The sequence below is a fragment of the Channa argus genome, unplaced genomic scaffold (assembly GCF_033026475.1).
Source record: "Channa argus isolate prfri unplaced genomic scaffold, Channa argus male v1.0 Contig023, whole genome shotgun sequence".
In the NCBI taxonomy this organism is placed as follows: Eukaryota; Metazoa; Chordata; class Actinopteri; order Anabantiformes; family Channidae; genus Channa; species Channa argus.
Window position 1 is genome coordinate 401,009 of NW_027125242.1, and position 22,666 is coordinate 423,674.

The 22,666-nt window shown below is 38.0% G+C and overlaps 1 protein-coding gene across 1 annotated transcript in view; it reads right to left on the reverse strand.

Moving 5' to 3' along the window:
• Positions 1-373: 373 nt before the first annotated feature.
• Positions 374-22,666, reverse strand: part of enpep (glutamyl aminopeptidase) — a 32,080-nt gene continuing 9,787 nt past the window's right edge. Inside the window, exons 3-20 of the mRNA XM_067495493.1 lie at positions 20,867-21,001; positions 20,601-20,721; positions 17,783-17,937; positions 12,501-12,614; positions 12,272-12,406; positions 12,057-12,122; positions 11,885-11,950; positions 10,102-10,262; positions 9,155-9,237; positions 8,778-8,914; positions 6,886-6,941; positions 6,626-6,773; positions 6,017-6,090; positions 5,700-5,804; positions 5,138-5,311; positions 3,014-3,154; positions 1,954-2,035; positions 374-610 (exon numbers count right to left, since the gene is read on the reverse strand). Of these exons, the coding sequence (XP_067351594.1) occupies positions 464-610; positions 1,954-2,035; positions 3,014-3,154; positions 5,138-5,311; positions 5,700-5,804; positions 6,017-6,090; positions 6,626-6,773; positions 6,886-6,941; positions 8,778-8,914; positions 9,155-9,237; positions 10,102-10,262; positions 11,885-11,950; positions 12,057-12,122; positions 12,272-12,406; positions 12,501-12,614; positions 17,783-17,937; positions 20,601-20,721; positions 20,867-21,001 (2,100 nt within the window). The 3' untranslated portion in view covers positions 374-463. The remainder of the gene's footprint in view (positions 611-1,953; positions 2,036-3,013; positions 3,155-5,137; positions 5,312-5,699; positions 5,805-6,016; positions 6,091-6,625; positions 6,774-6,885; positions 6,942-8,777; positions 8,915-9,154; positions 9,238-10,101; positions 10,263-11,884; positions 11,951-12,056; positions 12,123-12,271; positions 12,407-12,500; positions 12,615-17,782; positions 17,938-20,600; positions 20,722-20,866; positions 21,002-22,666) is intronic.

The window sequence follows — 22,666 nt, forward strand, 5'->3', positions numbered from 1 at the left end:
ATAAACAAAGGGACCATAAGCTACAGCTGTACTGATGACCAGAAGATCAAAAAATATTTGTGAGGATGGGCTTTGTCTGGAGCCCATACAAACCTAATGGGAGAACTGATTTAAGGTTGAACTGCAAAACAATAAAGTACAGGAGAATCAATGAGTTTCAGAGTTCACTTACATTTTACAGGCAGAGTACTTGTTTATAACGCATGTGTTATTGTTAGCATTAGTAATAGTGACAGTTTTGGACACTTGAGAAAAGATCTTGACATTATGCTACCAGGCACAAATTTGCAATGCAGACTTTAGTTAACTACATTAAATGCAATGAGTTCATGATGAATTGTGCTGTTATAAATTTAAATAACAAAAGTGGAAGTAAGAGTGTGGGAATTGTTTTATTGTTGTCTATTTTCCAATGTTTATTTAGATCAGCAGCCCCTGTAGATGCTGTTATCCTCGTGGTGTGTTATTGCACATTGGTTTCCAGCCAGTCTCTGAGCTCTTTCTCATTCTTCCTGATCCATTCAATGTTGTTCTTCACTGTCTCCAGTGCCTGCTGCCTGGGTATCTCCCCAGCACCAGCATCTGGTGTCAGACTGAAGAAATGCTGCATCTACAAGACCAACAGAAAAAATGCAGGACAATACAACTTGTTAACTTCTACTTGCTGCTATTCGTATGACATTCAAGTATTCATAACCAAATGCCAGTACAAACCCAACCTACAAATTATAGGTAGTAACACAGTAACACAGACTGGGTTTTATAAGCTGGATTGTGGCAAATTGATTTTGATGTTTTTTAACATAGAGGCATAGATCATAGAGCATAGCTTTACAAGGGGAGGCCATGATTTCCAGGCACAAACGGGGTGATGTAGCATTTGCAGCCAACCAGGAGCAATATAATGTTCAGTGTCTTCCCCAAGGACACTTTGAAAAATGGACAGCAGGAGGTGAACCTAAGAACCCATGCTTGGTAAATGATTGCAATACCTCCCAAACCACTGCTGCTAAAATGCAGAGCTAAGGATTTGTTCATTCACTGTAGAACTGTCTAAAAGCTGCAGTGTTCCAAACACAACAGACAGTGTTGAGAAGACAGTTCTAAGCTCCCTTCTGGTGGCAGACAGAAGCCAATTTTTAAGCTCTTCACCCCACTTAGTTTGGGGTAGTTTGTGACCCCCAAACAAAAAAATCCAGACTTTGTCCTTTCATATGCACTCTAAATGATCCACCAGCCCCCAGATTCATTGGCATCTGTCACAGTGTGCCGGATGGCCAGTATACCACTGTACCAAATGTATACCTCATTGTCACCAATAACATTCCATTTTTTTATACACAAGATTGTTAGGTTTTGGTTTTGAGTGAGAATAGTCTTTCAATGGGCAATATCTTAAGGATCCATTGTTAGCCTTTTGAGGTGACTTGTTATGTTCATAATGAAGTATTAATTATCCAGCCAATTGGGATCCTTTGGTTTCATATATTCTTCAAAAGCAGCTAATTCTTCCAGGACATGTTTTTGACAAAGTCAAATAGGTGCTTAAGAGCTGCAAGCAGCTTGGGAACCATAGCTTGCTGACCCTTGATGCAGGTGGGCAGGTGCAGGTGGACAGCACATAAATGGTAAAACTTATATAGCACTTTTCTACCTATTGGCACTCAAAGCGCTTTACACTGCTTCTCATTCACCCATTAACACAACTGTGAGATTGTTGGACCACTCTACCTTCCTGCGCCACAGTTGCCCATAAAGTGAATTTAGGCCTGCTGCAGGTAGATATTACTCACACAAGTTTTTTGTAGGTCATTTAATCAAGAAGGATCCTAGAGACTGTGGAAATTATAGTGAAGACATCTTTATAGCTACCAAACCAAAACCTTTTAAAGTGAATTAGCTAAAAGATGTCAAATTACTGACAAAGTAAGTTGCCTATTGGCCGGTGCTAACCTTGCATAATTGGAGCTCTGTGTTGTAGCTGGTGGTGATTCGATTCAGCAGGCGACCAAGGTTCCTGTCATTGATGGTATACCTGTCAGGAAAAAAAAGAAGATCTTTAATTTATTCTAATTCAATGCCATTTCAATAATACCACTTCTTTCCTAGAAATACAAAGTTAAGTAGTAGCATCAGTCATTAGGTCTCAGGAGCTGTAATCACTATTATATGACATTTCAGAAATTATGGCTAAGATTTTAGGGCTAATAGGAGGCAATGATCACTGCTACATGGCCGTTTTTTGGTCTCTTTGGCTCTCCAAAGACTACCACTGAATCGCACTTCCATCAATCCTGTTTAAACAAAACTACTTTTCTCCAGATTTGCAGTTAAACTTAACATTGAACTTAAAGGTTCAATGTTACTGACTTAACATATCTGTCCTATTAATACACTAGTTAGTTAACATTAGTTTGGTGTATATGCGCAAAAAAGAAAACATGTACCCCAAAAATAAACATTCTCAGTCAATTACAAGTGTAGTTACTGTGCAGTATGAAGTTTTGGCTGCTGTTGTATGTGATTCATCAGTAGTTTTACTGTAAGTTTTTTCTTTCATGCTGTAAGTTGCATATAATGCTTTTGCTTGTATCAACATATTTTTAACACTGTTCAACCTGCAAGGGTCGTAGGTCTGTCTTATCTTATCAACAGTCTGTGTCTGTGTTAACAATCTGTTAACAATCTGTTAACAATCTGTTAACACAGTACTATGTAGTCCTGCGGTGTAGATGTTACTGTTCTACCCACCAGACAGCAGTTATCCATTAAACACATCCTAGAATGATTACATGGCAATTTAAAAAATGTTTGTGTCCACAGTTTCCGTGTCAAAGCTAATTTCACAGCCATTACACATTTTTACAAACCTGTGTTGAATATTGGTTTATGCATGATGTCCTCCAGGGCTGCACGTTTGTGTCACATTTGACTTACAGAATGACTAACAGTATGATTGTTGGCTTGTCAAATTTTATTTATTTATGTATGGTAGTTGCTCTGCTGAACCGACCTATTGACCAGATAATCCCAGTTAACTGTGGTCCAGTCCCAGGCCATGCTCTGTCCCAGTGGGTTGTAGGACACGTATCGCACCACGGTGAACAGATCCTGACTCCTCACTACACTTTCATCTTTAGTGGCTTCCAACAGCCTGTTGAAAAGAACAAAACTGTTAAATTATGTTAAACCAAATCAAAAAGTGGTACTATACAATAGATTATTGTACACCAACACTGCAAACACACTGTCTTTGTTTGCATAAAACTCCAAAGAAGAATGTGTTTTGACAGAACATCCATACTGAGAGTTCTATTGTTTTAGGTACAACCTGAAATCCAAAGAAGTTGGGACAATGCATAAAACATAAATGAAAATAGAATGCAATGATTTGCAAATCTCATCAATCCATATTTTATTCACAATTGAACATAAACAACCTATTAGATGTTAAAACTGGAAAGTATTAGCTCATTTTGAATTTGATGGCAGCAACAAATCTCAAAAAAGTGGTGGGTGATTTTTACCATTGTTTAGCAGCCCCTCTTCTTTTAACAACTGTCTGCAAACATCTGGGAGGTGAGGAGACTAGTTGCTGAAGTTTAGGAGAAGAATGTGCTCCCATTCTTGCCTGATGCAGAATTCTAGCTGCTTAACAGTGGTTTTCTATTGGTCTAGACTGCAGGGAGGCCAGCTTAACACCTGGACTCTTCTTGTGTAAAGCAATGCTGGTGTGATGGATGCAGTATGTTGTTAAGCATTGTCTTGCTGAAATATGCAAGGCCTTCCCTGAAAGAGTTGTCTGGATGGGAGTATGTGTTGCTCTAAAACCTAGGCTGCACATGCCATAGGCACTAGCACCCCCATACCGTCAGAGATGCAGGCTTTCAAACTGTCCGCTGATAACAAGCTGGATATTCCCTCTCCTGTTTAGTCTGTAGGACACCGTGTCCATGGTTTCCAAAAAGAATTTTAAATTTTGATTCCTCTGACAACAGAAAAGTTCTCCATTGTGCCTCATACCTTTTCAAATGGATTTGGCCCAGAAAACACGGTTCACGTATGGCTTCTTCTTTGCAAGATACAGCTTTAACTTACATTTGTGGATTGCAAGGCAGACTGTGTTCACAGACAGTTTTCCTGAGCCCATGCAGTGATTTCCAGTAGAGAACCATACCTGTTTTTAATCCAGTGCTGCCTGAAGGCCCGAGGATCTTGTTTATGTTCTATTGTGAATAAAATATGGGTTGATGAGATTTGCTAATTATTGCATTCTGTTTTATTTACATTTTACACACTGTCCCAACTTCTTTGGAACTGGGGTTGTATGAGATGTATTATAAATGCCTCTCTCTTGCTTCTAAACTGATCAGGTTTTCTTTTTCCCAAGGAAGCAAGGACTACAACTTTAGATCAGATACCATTATTTATTTTTTATTGTTTTGACGAGAAAATGTAAGAGTAGTGTCTGGAAGATGGAAGCAATAAATGGGAAGGCAGTAGAATTGCCGCAAAGGGAAGGTTTATGACTTGCTCTACTGTACCATTGCTTCTATGATCAATAGTGAATATTGGTATTAATTTCTCAACATAACTGTAGTTTATGCCAAATTCATCACACATGCCATCAAAACTGTAATACTATAACTATCACGTAATTGATCTACACTGTCTTTTAAACTTCATTACTCTATACTTCTCTCTCTGTAACTGGTAATTTTGTTAGGGGTCACAGGGCGGTGGAAAAAAACCTTTCAACTTTACTGCCACATAACCCCTGAAAACTCTACCAGTGTATACTCAAAAACCAATCGATGTATTATGTTTAAGCCATTTTGGATAAAGTCCACCTGACCTCCAAATAAAGTAGCAAATAAGCTACAGTAGGACAATGGTGTGATTCAACATGACTTGCTATAAATACACAAACTCACAAACTCTAAATAATACATAAAACAGCTAAATAGCGTATTAATTACTTGATGTTTTTGCTTGGGGACATCATGCTTCTTGTAGTGTTTGTGGTATGATTTGCAGTGTTTGAACTGATTTCATCACAGTTAAAATCATGATATACAATGTGTGTAATCTGTTCAGCAGATATCATTATCCTGTGAAGATGAGATTTTTTAATTACTTGTACAGGAGTTCTGCATTCTCCACAGAAGCCAATCCATATAGCAGCTTGTCCTTCTCTTGAGCCAAAGAAGTTTCTTTGTACCTCTGGAACATTGTGTTCCACTTTGCTTCAGTGCTTGATTTCTTCATGCCATATCGATAGACCAGCAGCCTCAAGTTCACTGCTACACTGCTGCAGGTTAAAATGTCAAGACATATTAATTTCAGGTCACCTGATATGAAAAAACTCCTTCTAGCAATTCTTTGGTAATGTTGTTGTTGTTCGTGTTTTTTTTCTTGTTTTCATCGAAATCCTTTATCACAGTGTGGTACCCTGCCATCATATTACTGAACAACAAAGAGTTAAAATGGCTTCCAAATTTACCGTAGTTGTCAAGTTTGAGTGTCAGAATCAAAAAGCAGTTGTTTATAAAAATATACAATTTTGCTAGTTATGCACGTGTGATTAAAACTTAAAACTTTGTAATGACTTGTAAATGTGTTACTTAAGAATCATTAATTCTATAGTATAAAAAAAGACATGTTTAGTCTGAAGTGTAGCGATGTTAGAGTGGCGATACCTGAGACTTCCATTGATCCATTGCTCAAATATGCGAGAGGCTTCATTCAGAGCCTCTGGATCTCCCATCTGACAAGCAATGCTAAGCACAGTTTCTCTCAGTAGCCTGTCAAACACATCCAACCAGCCATTTTCCAATAGTTAGAGCTTAGTTTATCATGAAAGAACACAACAAAGTTTAACAGCTGTTTAATTAGCTTTAGTGACGGATAAATTGCTGGTATATTGTAAAGGAGGCCAGGTAAAGTTCTGACGTGTGCTCTGAAACCTGAAAGTTTGATGGAAACTTTGTGGAATTATGCACTGTTCGTGCTGTACCTCACTGTTTGGGCTCCTTCATCTGTCCATCCGAGCTGTTTTGAGATTGCTTTAACATGCTCACGAAACAGGGTCTAACGAAAGGAAACAAGACAATGCACAGGAAACTAAAGAAGGGGTTTTTGGTTTTTGGCTTCAATATGTCTTAACAGCCATCAAGTTTCCTGTTAGGCAAGTGCTGCTGTATAGTAGATGTAGTAAAGGAGACAATGAATCCGAGGAGCAGTCTGTCACACTGCATGTTGCACTGTAGTCTGTCAGGTTTAATTTGATGAGAGCAAGATAAAAAAATATCTCTCTTGGATTATATACCATTGAAATTATTGTTTGATTTGTATTGTATCTTTTAAAATGACATAGGAGAGGACAATAGTGATATGAACTAAAGAGAAATAAAATAGCAAATAAAACTGTAAAACTGCGCGGTTACATACTGTATTGCATAAATAACTTATTTAACTTATAACTTATTTATTTTCTTACCCATGCATTATTTTCTTTTTCTCATATTAATATAAGTAGGCATAAAATTGCTTATAAATAATGTATATTGTTAATATATGTAAACTTTTGAAATGTGACAGGGAAACACATAAAAAGACCATTTACCTGAAACTTTGAGTACACAGCATTACCAGACAACATGTCCCGAACATAGGATATAGAGGAGGCAACACGGCTCCATACTAAGTAATCCGTCTCATTTGTCAGGTACATTGTTAGGTTGAAGGCATTACCATAATCTACAATATCGGCCCTGAAGAATGTGAAGAAAGTATTTTAAGTATTTTAACTGACTGGTGTTTAACTGACTTTAAATGACTGGTAATATGAATTTTCGTGCCATGTGTTTTTGGGGGAAGTCTTACCTTGCAAGAGCAAACACATCGTCAATGTAGCTTGTGCGATCAGCTGCTTCAAACTTCTGATTAAAAGAAAGAAAACTAAATCAAACAGAGATATAATGTAACTGTAACTTTTCTGAGGGTACCAAAAAATGAAAATACAGTATTTGTACTAAGTACTTTAAGTAATTTTAAGTAATTTGTTTGTCAGTTATGTTCTTTTACAGTTTATTAAGAAAATAATTTTCATTTGTCTATGGCCAAGTGTTAAGACAATAATATTGTAATGCCAGGAACATGTATTCAAACATGTCCAACATTTTAGAATAGGAACTCGTTATTTTTATTAACTTTGGACGTGTGCTTAGCCTCAGCCTACCACCAGTGTTAAACCATATTCTTTGACCTGTAGCAACTAGTTCAATGCTGCAACCTTTATTTCTAAAATCCTTGAAAAAGTAGTCGCAAAACAATTATGTGACCACCTTTACAAGAATAATTTGTACGAAGACTGTATCATCATAGTATAGAAACAGCAACGGTAAAAGTCACCAATGATCTTCTCATTGCATCACATAATGGGCTAGTCTCTTTACTTGTTCTGTTAGATCTTAGTGCTGCATTCGATACCATTGATCACAACATCTTATTACAGAGACTGGAACGTGAATTTGGGATTAAAGGAACCGCACTAGGTTGGTTTAAATCTTATCTGTCTGATAGATTTCAATTTGTTCATGTTAATGATGAATCCTCCATGCACACAAAGGTTAGCTATGGAGTTCCACAAGGCTCTGTGTTAGGACCAATACTTTTTACTTTATATATGTCTCCTTTAGGCAACATTATTAGAAAACACTCCATAAATTTCCGATGTTATGCTGATGATACCCAGCTATATTTATCTATGGAACCAGATGAAAATAATCAGTTAATCAAGCTTCAAGCCTACAAGACATAAAGGCCTGGATGTCCCACAATTTGTTACTTTTAAACTCAGACAAAACTGAAGTGATAGTACTTAGTCCAGTACTAGTGCAAGTAACCTTGGAGTTATTTTTGACCAGGATTTGTCCTTTATCTCACATATAAAACAAATCTCTAGAACAGCCTTCAGGAACAGTCTCTCTGTTCCTTTCTGCAGGTGTCCCTGGGATTTGAAGCTGTGAGTTTTCCAGTGTGCAGCTACTGGTCCTACCAACCTGCCTGATGTTTTGTTGTTGCTTTTGTTGCTCTTTTTCCTTTCTCTCTTCACTTTCCACTCACCTCAACCAGTCAAGGCAGATGGCTGCCCACCCTTAGCCTGGTTCTGTTGGCGGTTTCTTCCTTAAGAGGGAGTATTTCCTCTCCACTATTGCCTAGGGCTTGTTCAAGGGGGAATTGTTGGGTTCTCTCTATACATCTTTATAGTCTTGACTTTATTCTGTAAAGTGCCTTGAGACTACTTTGTTGTGAATTTGCACGATATAAATAAAGTTGAATTGAATTGAATTATTGAATATACATAGAAGAATTAATAATATTTTCACTGTCTAGTCTAGTAAGGAGCAGTGTGCATGATAACAGCGTTATTGAACATCATAGAACAGTAATTAAATGCAATAGGTTTAAGTTTAAAGAAGTATCCATGGTTACTTGGATAGATTGTTAGTGAAACTATTTGCTGTCCTTAAATGACAATTTAACAATTAAAAATAATATGTCTGTTTTTACTTATTTTGGTGTTGCGATAAGTAAAAGGATGTTTGTACATGACTTCTTTTATGTAACATTTTTAACATAAGATGTGCTTTGGTAGACATATTTTCCTTAAATGTCTTAAAGCAGACAATTTTTCAGCATAGGAGAAGAAGGGGATGGATCGTACATTGTGAGACACAGCAATATCCAGTATAGATCTTTGAGGTAAGCTTTACCGAGTGGTTATTTTGGAGCTGTTGACTGATAGCGTTCCAAATATTGTCATCATAATTGACTCTGTAGAATCCAATGTGAGCCTTGTTCAGTTTCAGCAGTCCGTCTTCTGAGGGAGTGTAGTTGCTCAAGACATGCTCTGCAATTCCACAAAGTTATGAGGATCTTACAGTACAGTACAGTACAGTTTACATTTAGGCTGGATCAGACAGTTTCTGCTACAAAATATAAACTTAACTAGCATTTTAATTAAAGTAAAGGTAAAGTTCATGTGTATTTATAAATTCATACAAACACAATTTTTTCATTTTTGCTTATGCTTTTGTTTTTGAGTTTTAAGCGACAATATTGCAGAATATTTTAAAGTTGAGCTCGTTACCTGTGCTGTCCCTGTCAAAGATAGCCAACATATTCTTGTCACTTTTGACAGAGTGCCATTTGACAGGAATTGTCCACTTGTATCTGTAACCAAAACCAGTTATGGCAATCAGTGTATTTGGGTATATTTTATTTTTTGACCATAAAAACTAAGTTTGGTGAGCTTTAATTTATAGCTCAATAATAACAACATAAAATTGGGGTAATATTTCAGAAATAACAATAATATAAGAGAAATATCTAGGTAATAGTTAAGTAATAGTGTGTTAATACCTTAATAATACTGTGATAATTGTGGGAAATATGTAAATAGAAGGTAAAAGGAGGGCAATATTTCTGTAATGTCAATAATTAAGCCTACAAGCCTATATATATATATATATATATATATATATATATATATATATATATATATATATATATATATATATATATATATATATATATATATATATATATATATATATATATATTGTGCAAATGCACAACCATACACTTTATGGTATGGGCAAACTGTAAACAACATGACAAAATTGGGTTTTCATGTTTTTTTACATTAGGTATCAATTCTGGCTGGATTTAGACATCTTGTGGAATAAAGACTGTATTATTAATAATACTGACTAAAATTATTAATAATATATAATAATACTGAGCAGGAGAGTTACTGTACAAGAGTTACTGTCTTTAAGTAAACTAAAAAATTGTGTACTATGTAAAGCAGTTGTCCACCAAATAACAAAATTAGTTGTTCCCATTGAGTGCAGGCCAACTGCATAGCTGCTCCCCCATTGGTGTCTGTGGGTGTGTTATTGTGAGTGCAAATGAGTGAATGAGAAGCAGGATACCAATAAGAGAGAAGAGCCCTATATAAGTGCAGACTATTTACGGTTTACACTTGAAGCCAAATAATAAAGGGACATTTTTTATCTTCTCCGCATCCCTTACCCAAGAGGTGAAGGGGGCTGGCTGGCATCAGTTTTAGGATCCAGGAGGAACCGCTTCTGGGTGAGTTTAGCATTTGTCTCTGAGATAGAGAGGTTTAGAACAGGATAACCCATCTGTTTTGTCCATGTGTCCATTACTGCTGCGATTGGCAACCCACTTACCTGACACAGAGAGAGGAAATTGGCTACTCAAAAACATTCACAGGCAAAAGTTTAGGCTACTTTTTTTAAATTTTCGGCCTAATACCCTTATTTTCTGTCAAAATGTGAGATTTTTAGATTGATAACAAACTCATTTTGGTATGCACTGACATACAGTATGAGAAAATGAATCTTGTTAAAGTAAAGGGAACTGCCTGTACAGGCAGACCAAAACCTGTGGTCACAGACATACAGTACTGGCTCTTGGCATAGGTCATATAGGCAGTCACCTAGGGAGCCATTTGTTAGAGCGGGCACTGCTGCAAGCCCTCAAAAAAAAAAGAGTAAATAATAGTCATAATGTGCAGTCCCCACTAGCACCCTTTCCTCATGCCGTGTCTTCAAAATTAAAAATGAACAAATACAGATAATCTAAACAAGACCGACCCCCCCTCCGGTTTTTTTTAATTAATTGATTGATTGATGGGGATGGGACGAATTATCAGTGCACATCTAAGGTAGCATTTCCTACTGACAGACGTCAACAACAAGTTATATGGCTGGGGTGCAGGCAACACTGACCGTCACAAGACGAGACTCCACCAGCTGGTAAGGAGGCCAGCTCTGTTTTGGGCTGCCCTATAGCCAAGCTAACGTCCATTATGGACAATACCTCTTATTTGAAGGCTTTGTGCAGCTCCTTCAGTGGCAGACTGAGGAGGAGCGTTACAGCGTATCTTACATTCCTGTCGCTGTACGGTGAATATTTCTGGTCATGGTTCATTACTATAAATTGTCTTGGCTGTGTGTTTATTTATACATGTGTTTGTATATGCATACATTGTATATTCAACGTTTGAATTTTTGTAAATACTTTAATAATTGCTTTTTGCACTTACAGTTCCTGTAAGCTGCTAAACAAGTGAATTTCCCCCTGTGGGATCAATAAAGTTCGATCTTATCTTATCTCATATTTGTTATATTAATATTGTCATCATGAAAGGGCCATACCAGCCCTCAGGTGTGGCTTTTGTGAGGTTTCTAGGAAGGTATTATTTGATGATAGCAGAGAGCCATTGCCACAAGAAAGTACAGATGTGTACATTTTTTAATTAAAGCTATCAGAGACTTTGGATAAGATTTTAGTGCTACATTATAGTTTTATGTTGTCTTGTTTGCACATTCTGCTTCTATAGGGCCTACTGATTACAAGGCCCATCGTTACTAAATACAAGTACAAATTATTCACTGACCATGGCACCATATCCATTTGTTTTTAATAAAAAAATTCTGTTTTGTTTTGTTTGAACATAATGTAGCACCTTTTTAGTATTCATATTGTGGTAGCTGTAAGGAATTTCTGAATATTTGAACAAAACCTGAACAAGAACTCTTGTTTTATTTAATAGTTTAGTTCATTTAATAATTAAAATGTTTATTGTTATTTATGTAATTTTTGTGTGTGTTTGTTTGTGTGTGGGTGTGTGTGTTGGCTAAAGCCGGATCTGCTGACATACCAGCGTAATATCCATCTTGTGACTTAATGCTCATAAACAACTTTTCCTTTGTTAACTTGGTGTTCATTTGGGTTTAGTACAGAAAGAGAAGATAAAAAAGATTCAAACATAAAAGTTCAAACATACGTTGGCAAGAGATTCCCAAAAGTTGTCTGTTTTGGCGTTCTTGAAATGGTAGTCTACCAAATATTTCTGAAGAAAAAGATAAATCACAGTGAGCTTTCGTCAATCATCTGAATCTCACTTAGCATTAATTGTTGTTAAATATCTGTCAGGAAGCGGCAACAGTCTGACTTACTCGACATCCATCTCTGAACGTGTCCTTACCCATCCAGTCCTCCAGCATTCTGAGAATGGATGCTCCCTGGAAAAAGTTGGATCATTTCCATAACAGAATTTTGTATTTATTTTTTTGACAATCTTCAAGATAGATTTCATATTACTGTTACACCGCTGGAAGTGTGTTTTTTCATATTTTTAGACCTTTACTCTTAGTTTTTACAGGAGTCATACCTTGTTGTATGAGATGGCATCAAACACAGAAGTGATCTCTGCTGGCGTTGATACATTGACAATTATTGGGTGAGAGGAGATGAGGGCATCATCCACCATTACAGGAAGTACATCACTGATGATCATGATGTTTCGCTGCTCAACACAGGAAGGCAAATTTCAGGATACTGAAGTCCTCAGACTGACTGGGCTTAGTGTGCATCTCATTGGCTTTTAAAGGAGAACTCACCATGCCCCAAGTAGGTTCAGCATTCTCCACCCCAATGTACTCAAAGAAACTAGCAAAGCCTTCATTAAGCCAAAGGTCATCCCACCAGTCCATTGTCACAATGTTGCCAAACCACTAGAAAAGAAATCTGCATGAGTTTTAAGTGTCCATACAAAAGAAATGACATAGTATTTACAGGGATGCTTTAACCTGCTAGGTTACTACGCTAAGTTAATAAACGAACAAGTTCTAGTGGAATCTGTACTCCACACTAAACCAGCCTCCTTCCCTTTACCAGCTGTACATGCTCAGCAGTAAACCACATCAGAGAGAGAAGAGAAAAGGCCCACTGACAGTAATGTTTATTATTTAGTTATGAGTCTATGTGACTTTTGGAAATTAATAATTACATTTTCACTAATTTGTTTTTTAGTTACTCCAAATGGTCTGAACTTATATAGCACTTTTCTTCCTCAAAGAAGGGCTTTGAGGTAGAGAGAGACTTTGAGAGGAGATGAGGGCATCATCCACCATTACAGGAAGTACATCACTGATGATCATGATGTTTCGCTGCTCAACACAGGAAGGCAAATTTCAGGATTTGGCTTTATTTGTGTGAATGCTCATTCACACTTTGCTGCCACTCATAAGAAGGGAATGGGTTGCTTATTTTTGTCTTATCTGGCTTACCATAGTTGACTTAGTAACCAGAAGTTCTAAAAATTAGTTCAGCAGTCAGCAGACAATTTTTCTATCTAACTTTTCTATCACTCCCTAAAACATATGTCTGCAAGTGAAGACATAAAGTGAAGTACTACACTGACAGCAGACTTGTGTTATGTTACATAAACAAGTAGGTTCTATGTGTATGTTGCCAACAGAGTAGCACACATTATATTATAATTATTTTATCATACCTAATCCAACTCAGTGGTACTTTGTTAACACACAACACAACCCTGCAGATCATAGTACACGGACATAGTACACAGATCATAGTACACAGACTCTCTTCTTTGCAGTACCAGCTGGTTGACTGGGCCAGAATTTTTTAAGGAAAGTCAATGAAGAAGCACAACCTCAGCCAAACTTATTTGAGCTTGTTGAACCAGCCTCAGGTGTTGAGTTACGTCCACTGATTACAACATTATTCTGTAAAGTGCACTGAGATGACTTTGTTTTGAATTGGCGCTATATAAATAATGTTGAATTGAAAAAAGTTGAATTGAACATTCACTACAAATGTTGTGACAACACTGCTTGGATCACACAGGTTTAAGCACTTCTTCAGCTGGAGGCGTAGCCAAACTCATCCAGAAAATCAGATCCTCATTGAAAGCTCCCGAAAAAGATATTAAAAAATTAGAAGAGTTAAAACAGGCAAAAAACGTAATCATGCGGAGTGTGCAGGAAGAGGCGTTTCAGGGAGAACTTAAAAGCCTATCCAAAGGAGAGCTTGTACCTGAACACAGTCCTCTTAGGAGCCTCAGCATCATCCTAGATTCAGAGAGTTGGATAAGGATAGGTGGAAGATTGTCTTCTGCAGAAATCCCTTGGGAACAAAGACATCCTATAATCATCCCAAAAAATCATCATGTAGCCCTTTTACTGGTTCAGTCCTTTTACTGGTTCAGTTCTAACAGGTCGCTCACCAAGGTAAACACATCATAGAAGGAGCACTCTGGTCTGCAGGGCTGTGGATTCTTGGAGGACAAACACTAGTGTCAAGTGTCATACACAGGTGCGTAACTTGCCGGAGACTAAGAGGAAAGATGGAGCAAAAGAGAATGTTTGACACGCCTGCCGATCATCTTACCCAAGCTCCTCCTTTCACACATGTACGATTAGATGTATTTGGGCCATGGAATATCTGTGTTCATCGTACAACGAGTGGTGTGTTGGAGAACAAATTCTGGGCTGTTATGTTTACCTGTTTGGTCACAAGAGCAGTAATGGTAAATGGTCTGCACTTATATAGCACTTTTCTACCTAATGGCACTCAAAGTGCTTTACACTGCTTCTAATTCACCCATTCACACTCACAATCACACACACACACACACACATACACCGATGGGGAAGCTGCTATGCAGCTGGCCAACACTCACCAGGAGCAACTAAGTTGGGGTTCAGTGTCATGCTCAAGGACACTTTGACATGTGACTGGAGGAGCCGGAGATTGAACCAACAACTGCAAGATTGGTGGACAACCGCTCTACCTTCCTGTGCCACAGTCACCCCAGGCAGGAACATAAGGTTACATTACAAGAGCGGAGGTAGAAGCACTCAGGTGGACTACATCTTGTGTCGACGTTGTGTGGTGGTGTGTAAAATGATTCTAGTGGTGAGGAAGATGAAGAGGACTAAGGCAGAGCAGAAGACTAAGTTGTGTTGTGTAGTTTTCAATCAGGAGCTGAGACAGGCTCTGAAGAGTTACGGATGGGAAGGGGTTAGGGTGATGTAAATGTATTCACAGGTGTGTTCACAGCGTGATGGAAAGATGGGAGGAGTATTTTGAAGAATTGAGGAATGAGGAAAATGAAAGGGAACAATAGAAAAGGTTAGTAAGAGTAAAGTGAGGAGGGCATTGAAGAGGATGAAGAGTGGAAAGGCAGTTGGTCCTGATGACTTCCACGTGGAGGTATGGAAGTGTCTAGGAAAAGTGGCAGTATAGTTTCCGACTAGTTTGCTTCACAAGATCTTGGAGAGTGAGAGGATTCCTGAGGACTGGAGGAGAATTCTACTGGTGTCGATTTTCAAGAACAAGGAAGATGTGCAGAGCTGTGGAAACTACAGAGGAATAAAGCTGATGAGTCAAACAATTAAGTTGTGGGAAAGAGTACTTGAAGCTAGACTAAGGGCAAAGGTGAGTGCCTGGAAGGAGCAATATAATTTTGTGCCTAGAAAGAGTACATATGATGCAGTATTTGCTTTGAGGATGCTGATGGAGAAGTCCAGAGCAGGTCTATGTAGATTTAGAGAAAGTGTATGACAGGGTGCCGAGAGAGGAGCTGTGGTATTGTATGAGGACGTCTGGATGTTAGAGTGGTGCAGGCTATGTATGAGAACTGTAAGACAGTGGTGAGGTGCTGTAGGTGTGTCAGAGAAGTTCAAGGTGGAGGTGGGTCTGCATCAAGGATCAGCTCTGAGCCCCTTCTTGTTTGCTCTGGTGATGCACAGGCTGACAGATAACGTTAAACAGGAATCTCCATGGACTATGATGTTTGTAGATAGCATTGTGCTTGTAACAAGAGAAGGGGGTGGTGGAGGTACATGAAGGTTTGCTGCAGCAAGACAGAATACATGTGTGAATGAGAGGGACTCAAGTGGAATGGTGAGATTACAGGGTGCAAAGGTAAAGAAGGTGCAGGAAGAGACATGTGCAAGCAGGTTGGTTAAGTTTGTCCAAGATTTTTCACACATAAAACATTTTTCTAGATCAGCCTTCTTCCACCTCTGAGATGTTAGGAGCATCCTGTCCCAAAGTGATCCTGAAAAATTAGTCCATACATTTGTTACTTCTAGATTGAACTACTGCAATTCACTACTATTGGGATGCCCCACTATCTCCCTAAAAAGCCTGCAATTAATTCAAAATGCTGCAGCAAGGGTGCTTACTGGAATTAGCAACATCGTATTTCTCCTTCATTAGCTTCTCTCCACTGGCTTCCTATAAAATCTAGAATAGAATTTAAGACCTTTCTTACATAAAAAAATGCCCTAAAGTCCTCAATCATATCTGAAATACCTCAGAGTTATCTGTCGGGATGATAGATAACTTTGAGTTAAAAATGCAGGCCTACTAGTTGTTCATAGAATTTCCAATGGTAAAATGGGAGGTAGAACCTTTATCTATCAAGCTCCTCTCCTATGGGATCAACTCCCAGTTCAGATTTGGGAAGCTGACACTCTCTCTACTTTTAAATCTACTCTTAAATCCTTGTTTATGTTTATAATTACAACTCAATAACTCTGAACCGGCTTTTAGATATGCTGCTATAGGCTTATACTGCTGAGGATCCCCCCAAAGGATGCAGTGTTTCGGTTAACGAAGTATTTCTCTCTACCATCATGTACTTGCTCAAGAGGGATTTGTTAGGTTTTCTTTACATATCTGTATAGTCTTGGCATTATTATATGTTTTGTCTTGAGATCATGTCTTGAATTGGCACTATATAAATAAGAATGTAAAAACATTTGGTCTGGGGTCCACAATAGTTACCCACTATGGTAATCCATGGTAATCCTTCACAGTAGTACACAATACTTTATTCTTTTACCCAGAGGACTATTTTGTAAATCATCATATTCAATTCTTGTCATCTATCATATTCCTATAACTTTGAACATTCATAAAACTTTATTGACTGCCTCAAGGCCTCGTTATTCCTGTCATCGAATAATGACACACTGATATCCAGGAAAAAATGTGATCACGCATCATAAAAGAGTTTAATGATGGGACATAAAGGTTTCAAATGAAACCGTTACTGACCTTTAAACGTTCTGTGGACATTTCACCATTCATGGGTGTCTCTTACTGATAAGACACATCATATTGCATAAGAATAGTAGATCTAACTTAAGATATTTAGATTTTTATTTTGGTGCATAATATAACAAAATCAAGACTGAGATAAAATGATTTGCACATACACCAAGTTGCTCTTTCTTATTCCCTCCTTTAATTTTTTGTCCACATTTATTTGATATAAAGCAATTATTAGCTGTAAGGTGACAAATGATTTTTGAGCCATAATTGCACTTGATATAGATTGGGTTTTTTTTTTTTTTTGCTTTTCTTTTGAAAAAATAAATCATATAACCATGTTTTGGGGAGCATCCTAGTTTTTACTTCTTTTACAGTCAGAGATGTGGAATTTAGAAAATGAACTAGCTTAATTAACTAATTTAATTAAGTTAGTTAAGTGAACTCCCAAAAACTTATTAAACTCATCAATTTAACTTAAAAAGGTTTCAAGTTAGATACCTTTTATTTATTTTAAGGGAAATTAAAAAATATAGGCTGATTCCACAAAACTTTTTTGTCTAGTCTTACAACACTCACTGTGAGTGAACAAAATTGAAGCCCCCATATATAGTGATATAATGTGTAGTGAAGTCTAAGTGTAAAGTAGATTACAGACTTTATTGTAATGAAAAAGTGTCCAACTTTTTTTGTCCAGCTTTGTAATTCATAGTCATGCATGCTCAATACTTCAAACTTCTGGGTGTCATATGTGTCACATTGTTCTGTTACACAAATAAAACAGAGTCACTGATTAGTAAGTAAGTAGTGATACCTGGTGAACAAGCTCATGGGCGATAACACTAGCCACTTGCTGCTTGTTGTAGGAGGAAGATTGGCTCTCATCATATAGCAGGTTGGTCTCCCTGTAGGTGATAAGTCCCCAGTTCTCCATGGCACCAGTACCAAAGTCAGGGATTGCTATTTTATCTGGATCAAAACAGATAGAGATGTAACTGAAGTAACATGTTACTGTTTTATCATCATGCATTATTGCACTGCATGTAAGAGACAGTCAGGCTATACTGATCATAATATTATGACATTTCCATATGTCTTCTAATGTCTCTGTTTAGGAGGTATTGATGCTTGTGATTGTATAGGTATTGTATAGGTATTGATTTTTGTGGCAGCTTCCAGAGATTAATATTTATATGTATATTGACAGACAAATCCATATTTTATATCACAGAATGTACAATGGGTGCCACCCAAAGTATCACAACCAGTTACATATTATATCTCTTGTAGTCCTCAAATGATTTGGCTGTGCCAAACTGCCAAATAGAGTTACTTTCATGCAGCCACTAGTCTAAAACACCTGCCTCTACCATCTGACTGAAAGGTGCCACAAACCTGACAGGTGCTTGTGTCAGCAGAAGTGCCACATATGCCTACTGTAATCTCTCTCTCTCAGATTTGTAGAATAGTCCCTAAAACCTATCTCAGCATAGCTGTAAACAATTGCTGGTAGCTTTGTTTTGCCTCAGCTTGTCTGTTGCTGCTCTCTTTCACATTTTTTAATCTACAACCACGGTTCAAACTAAACAAATACCAAGACTTTATATCTTTATATCTTTCATTCAGTGTTTTAATATATTTTATGATTTGGAGTTATTGCAGTTTTAGCTTTATGCATGTTTTCTAGTGGTGTGGTGATGATATTGCCACATCTGGCTTCTGCTCGTTTTCTCGTCAGTTTAGGTGGACATTCATGTCTTGATATGTTTTCAGTTTAGCCATACTCTTTACATTTTCGGATGATAGATTGTACAGTGCTCTGTGAGATGTTCAAAGCTTGGGATATTTTTTAGAACCTAACCCTGCTTTAAACTTCTCCACAACTTTATCCCTGACCTATCTGGTGTGTGCCTTGGACTTCATGACACTGTTTGTTCACTAATGTTCTCTAACAAACCTTTGAGGGCTTCACAGACCAGAAGTATTTATAGTTTTGACTTCCGAATGCAATTGGTTCCACAGGATTTTACTTAACGTTATCAGAGTAAAGGGGAGTGAATACAAATGTATGCCACAGTTTCAGATATTTATTTGTAATAAATTTTGAAAACCATTTATTATTTTGTGTATGACCCAACCAGGCTTTCCTCTGTTTTTTGTTTATGTTGTGTATTAGAAGATTAATTAGATTAGGAGGTATACGTTTAGGTGTACTAGTGATCTCAATAGTGACATCATATGGCTTTGATGATTGCCTTTATAGTTAGCCTTTGTATTTACTTTTTAAGGTAGTCGTCCAGTTGTCAAGGTAACAATGCTTAGCAATGGTTTTGTTAAAAGAAAGTGCAGTTCAGCTCAGCTGTTGAAAGGAACAGACGTGGACTACAAGAGTCACTGGTGCTGGCACAAAGGAAATGACTACAAGGTAGTGGGGACTGCAACAAGTTAGAGTAAGGTTCAGTGTGTAGCTGTGCACATGGACAAGATATGCAAGGGACAAAGTACCTGTCAATGTACAGTGAGGATGCAAGAGATGAATCTATTATGGCGTGTTTCGGTGATGTTGACAGTGGGAGTGTAAAGGCAGAGACTCGCCACTGGGATTTCCAAGCAAGTGCTGTTAGCCAATTTCCAGTATCAAAAACAACATGGTTCGTTTAGTGATAATCAGTGTCAGAAAGATTTTACTGAAATTCCAGATAAACACCACAGGTTTTATGCTCAACCTCCTCAAATGGTTCCTAGCTTTAGTCGAGATCCTCTAGACTACAGACTCTTCATCAAAGCATTAGAAAACAGGGTGGGAGAGTCAAACTGGGGATGACAATGATCAGCTCTACCTTTTTGACAAGTGGAAAATCTAGGGATGTGGTGCGAAGTTGCTTTCATATAGAACCAAGCCAAGGCCATCAAAAGGCCAGGAAGCAGGAAGGAGCGTTTTGGCAACAAATATTATTATATTCATTCACTGATATATTTATCAGTAGCCTACATGGAAAAGGCCTTAAGTTGGCAAACAATTAAGGCTGAAGATGGTGAAGCGCTGAATTTGTTTGCTTTTTTTCCTAACCAATTGTGTGAATGCAATGGCAGATTTGGAATTCAATTCAATCATAGAATCTTACCAACTCTGTCTTAACAGTCACACCTGACCACTCACTAAATATGTAACTGCTCTGACTCCCACTTTTAAAAGTAGGAACCAGATATGCACAACGGCTTTCAGCGTGTCCCTTCTGACGTTTCCACAGTGGAACATGTTCCGCATGTTGATTTGACGTGTTTTTCACACCGAATGCCCTTCCTGCTACAACCCTCCCATTTTTGTCCGGGCTCGGGACCGGCACCAAGCTTGCCCTTGGTGGCTGGGTGTGGCCACGCCTGGTGGGGTGGGATTTGAGCCCGCTGCCTTCTGTATCCCAGCCCATTGCTCTAACACTGAGCCACCAGGCCCCCCTAGGAACCGGATATGCACAAATCTGAGAATTTTTAGCCAATTAAAACATACTGTATAGTAACTAAAGGCCCTGCGTACTTCTTACAGCACTGTGTAAAACACAGGATTTAGCAGCTGTCAATGCCCTGCATGTGTAGTGGTAAGGGAGTGATTACTTATATGAATAAAATCATACCGAGTTTTCCAATTGAATATGACATGTTGAAATATTCCTCAAAGTAATCAAAGATGGCTTTGGTTGTGTCAGCAGCATACGTTGCAGTTTCCAACTGACTTCGCTGAGCATAGATTCTCAACTGCAAAAGCAGAGAAAGACAAACATGCAAGCGTAAGTGTGTGATGGAATGTGCTTACAGCATTGATACAAATACATTTTAGATGTTTTCAAGAATGGTTTGGTAATTTAATATGCCTGAGAGTGAGGCATATTGATAAACTCACAGGAATTCCTCGTGCAGACATTCTTTCCACATGGCCAAACTGGTGCACAGCAAAACACACCAAATAGGTACTCATTGGAATAGACTTCTGAAAGGAAGTCTTCGATTTATTGCCAGGCATTTGTTGAGGGTTACCCTGGAGAGGCAGAGCAAAATGCTTTTGGGTTAATGACCAAGTCACTCAGAGCAGTGTGGATCCTCCGGCTCTAAAATACAAGCACAAGATGGATTGGTCTGCTTTTACTACACCGTTGCCCATAAAGTTGAAATAAAATATTTTTTTACCTCTTCTTAGAAAATTATTCAATTCAATTCAATTCAACTTTTTTTATATAGCTTTATATGATATATTAACAACAGTCATCTCAAGGCACTTTACAGAATAAAGTTAAGACTATAAAGATGTATAGAGAGAACCCAACAATTCCCCCTTGAGCCAGCCCTAGGCAACAGTGGAGAGGAAAAACTCCCTTTAACGGAAGAAACCTCCAGCAGAACCAGGCTCAGGGTGGACGGCCATCTGCCTTGACCAGTTGGGGTGAGTGGAAAGTGAAGACAGAAAAAAAAAGAGCAAGAACACCAACAGTAAAATATAGGGCGTGTTGTTAGAACCAGTAGCTGCACACTGGAAAACACAGATTCAAAGCCCAGGCCCAAAGTGGTGACAATTGTGGGGTGAGAGGAGAGGGGAGAGGGTTAAGAAGAGGGAAGGAGCTCAGTGGGTCCCCCCTAAGCCTATAGCAGCATAACTATAACTAACTATAAGCTTTATCAAAGTGGAAGGTTTTAAGCCTAGACTTAAAAGTAGAGAGGGTGTCTGCTTCCCGAATCTGAACTGGGATCTGGTCCACAGGAGAGGAGCTTGATAGCTAAAGGCTCTACCTCCCATTCTACCTTTGGAAATTCTGGGAACCACAAGTAGGCCTGCGTTCTGAGAGCGAAGTGGTCTACTGGAATGATATGGTGCTATGAGGTCTTGTATATATGATGGAGCCTGATCGTTCAGAGCTTTATATGTAAGAACCAGGGTTTTAAATTTTATTTTAGATTTTATGGGAAGCCAATTGAGAGAAGCAAAAAATAACTCCAAGGTTCCTTGCAGTAGTTACTGGAGGCCAGACTTATGCCATCTAGAGTAACAATATGGTTGGACATTATATTTCTGAGATTTTTGGGCCCAAATACTATGACTTCAATTTTGTCTGAGTTTAGAATTAAAAAATTATATTGTAATTGTATAAAATTATTGGTCCTAACAGAGAGCCTTGTGGAACTAGACTAAGATCTAACAGAACAAGTATAGAGACTAGCCCATTATCTGATGGCATGAGAAGATCATTGGTGACTTTTACCAGTGCTGTTTCTGTACTATGATGAATCCTGACTGAAAGTCTTCATACAAATCATTCCTGTAAAGATGGTCACACAATTGTTTTGCGACTACTTTTTCAAGGATTTTGGAAATAAAGGGGAGATAAGATATTGGTCTGTAATTAACACCTGGGTGAAGACAGGGTTTTTTTAAGTAGTTTAATTACAGCTACCTTATAGGCCTGTGGTACATAGCCTGCTTCTAAAGATAAATTGATGATATCTAATATGAATGTATCTATTAAGGGTAAAGCTTCCTTGAACAGTCTAGTTGTAATAGGGTCTAGCAGACAGGTTGTTGGTTTAGATGAGATAATAATTGAAGTTAGCTCAGCAAGATCTATGGGTAAAAAGCAGTCTAAGTGTGATAGGGGCTTTATTGATTATTCTAGCACTGTTGTACATGAACATCCATCTGTAATATTTTGGG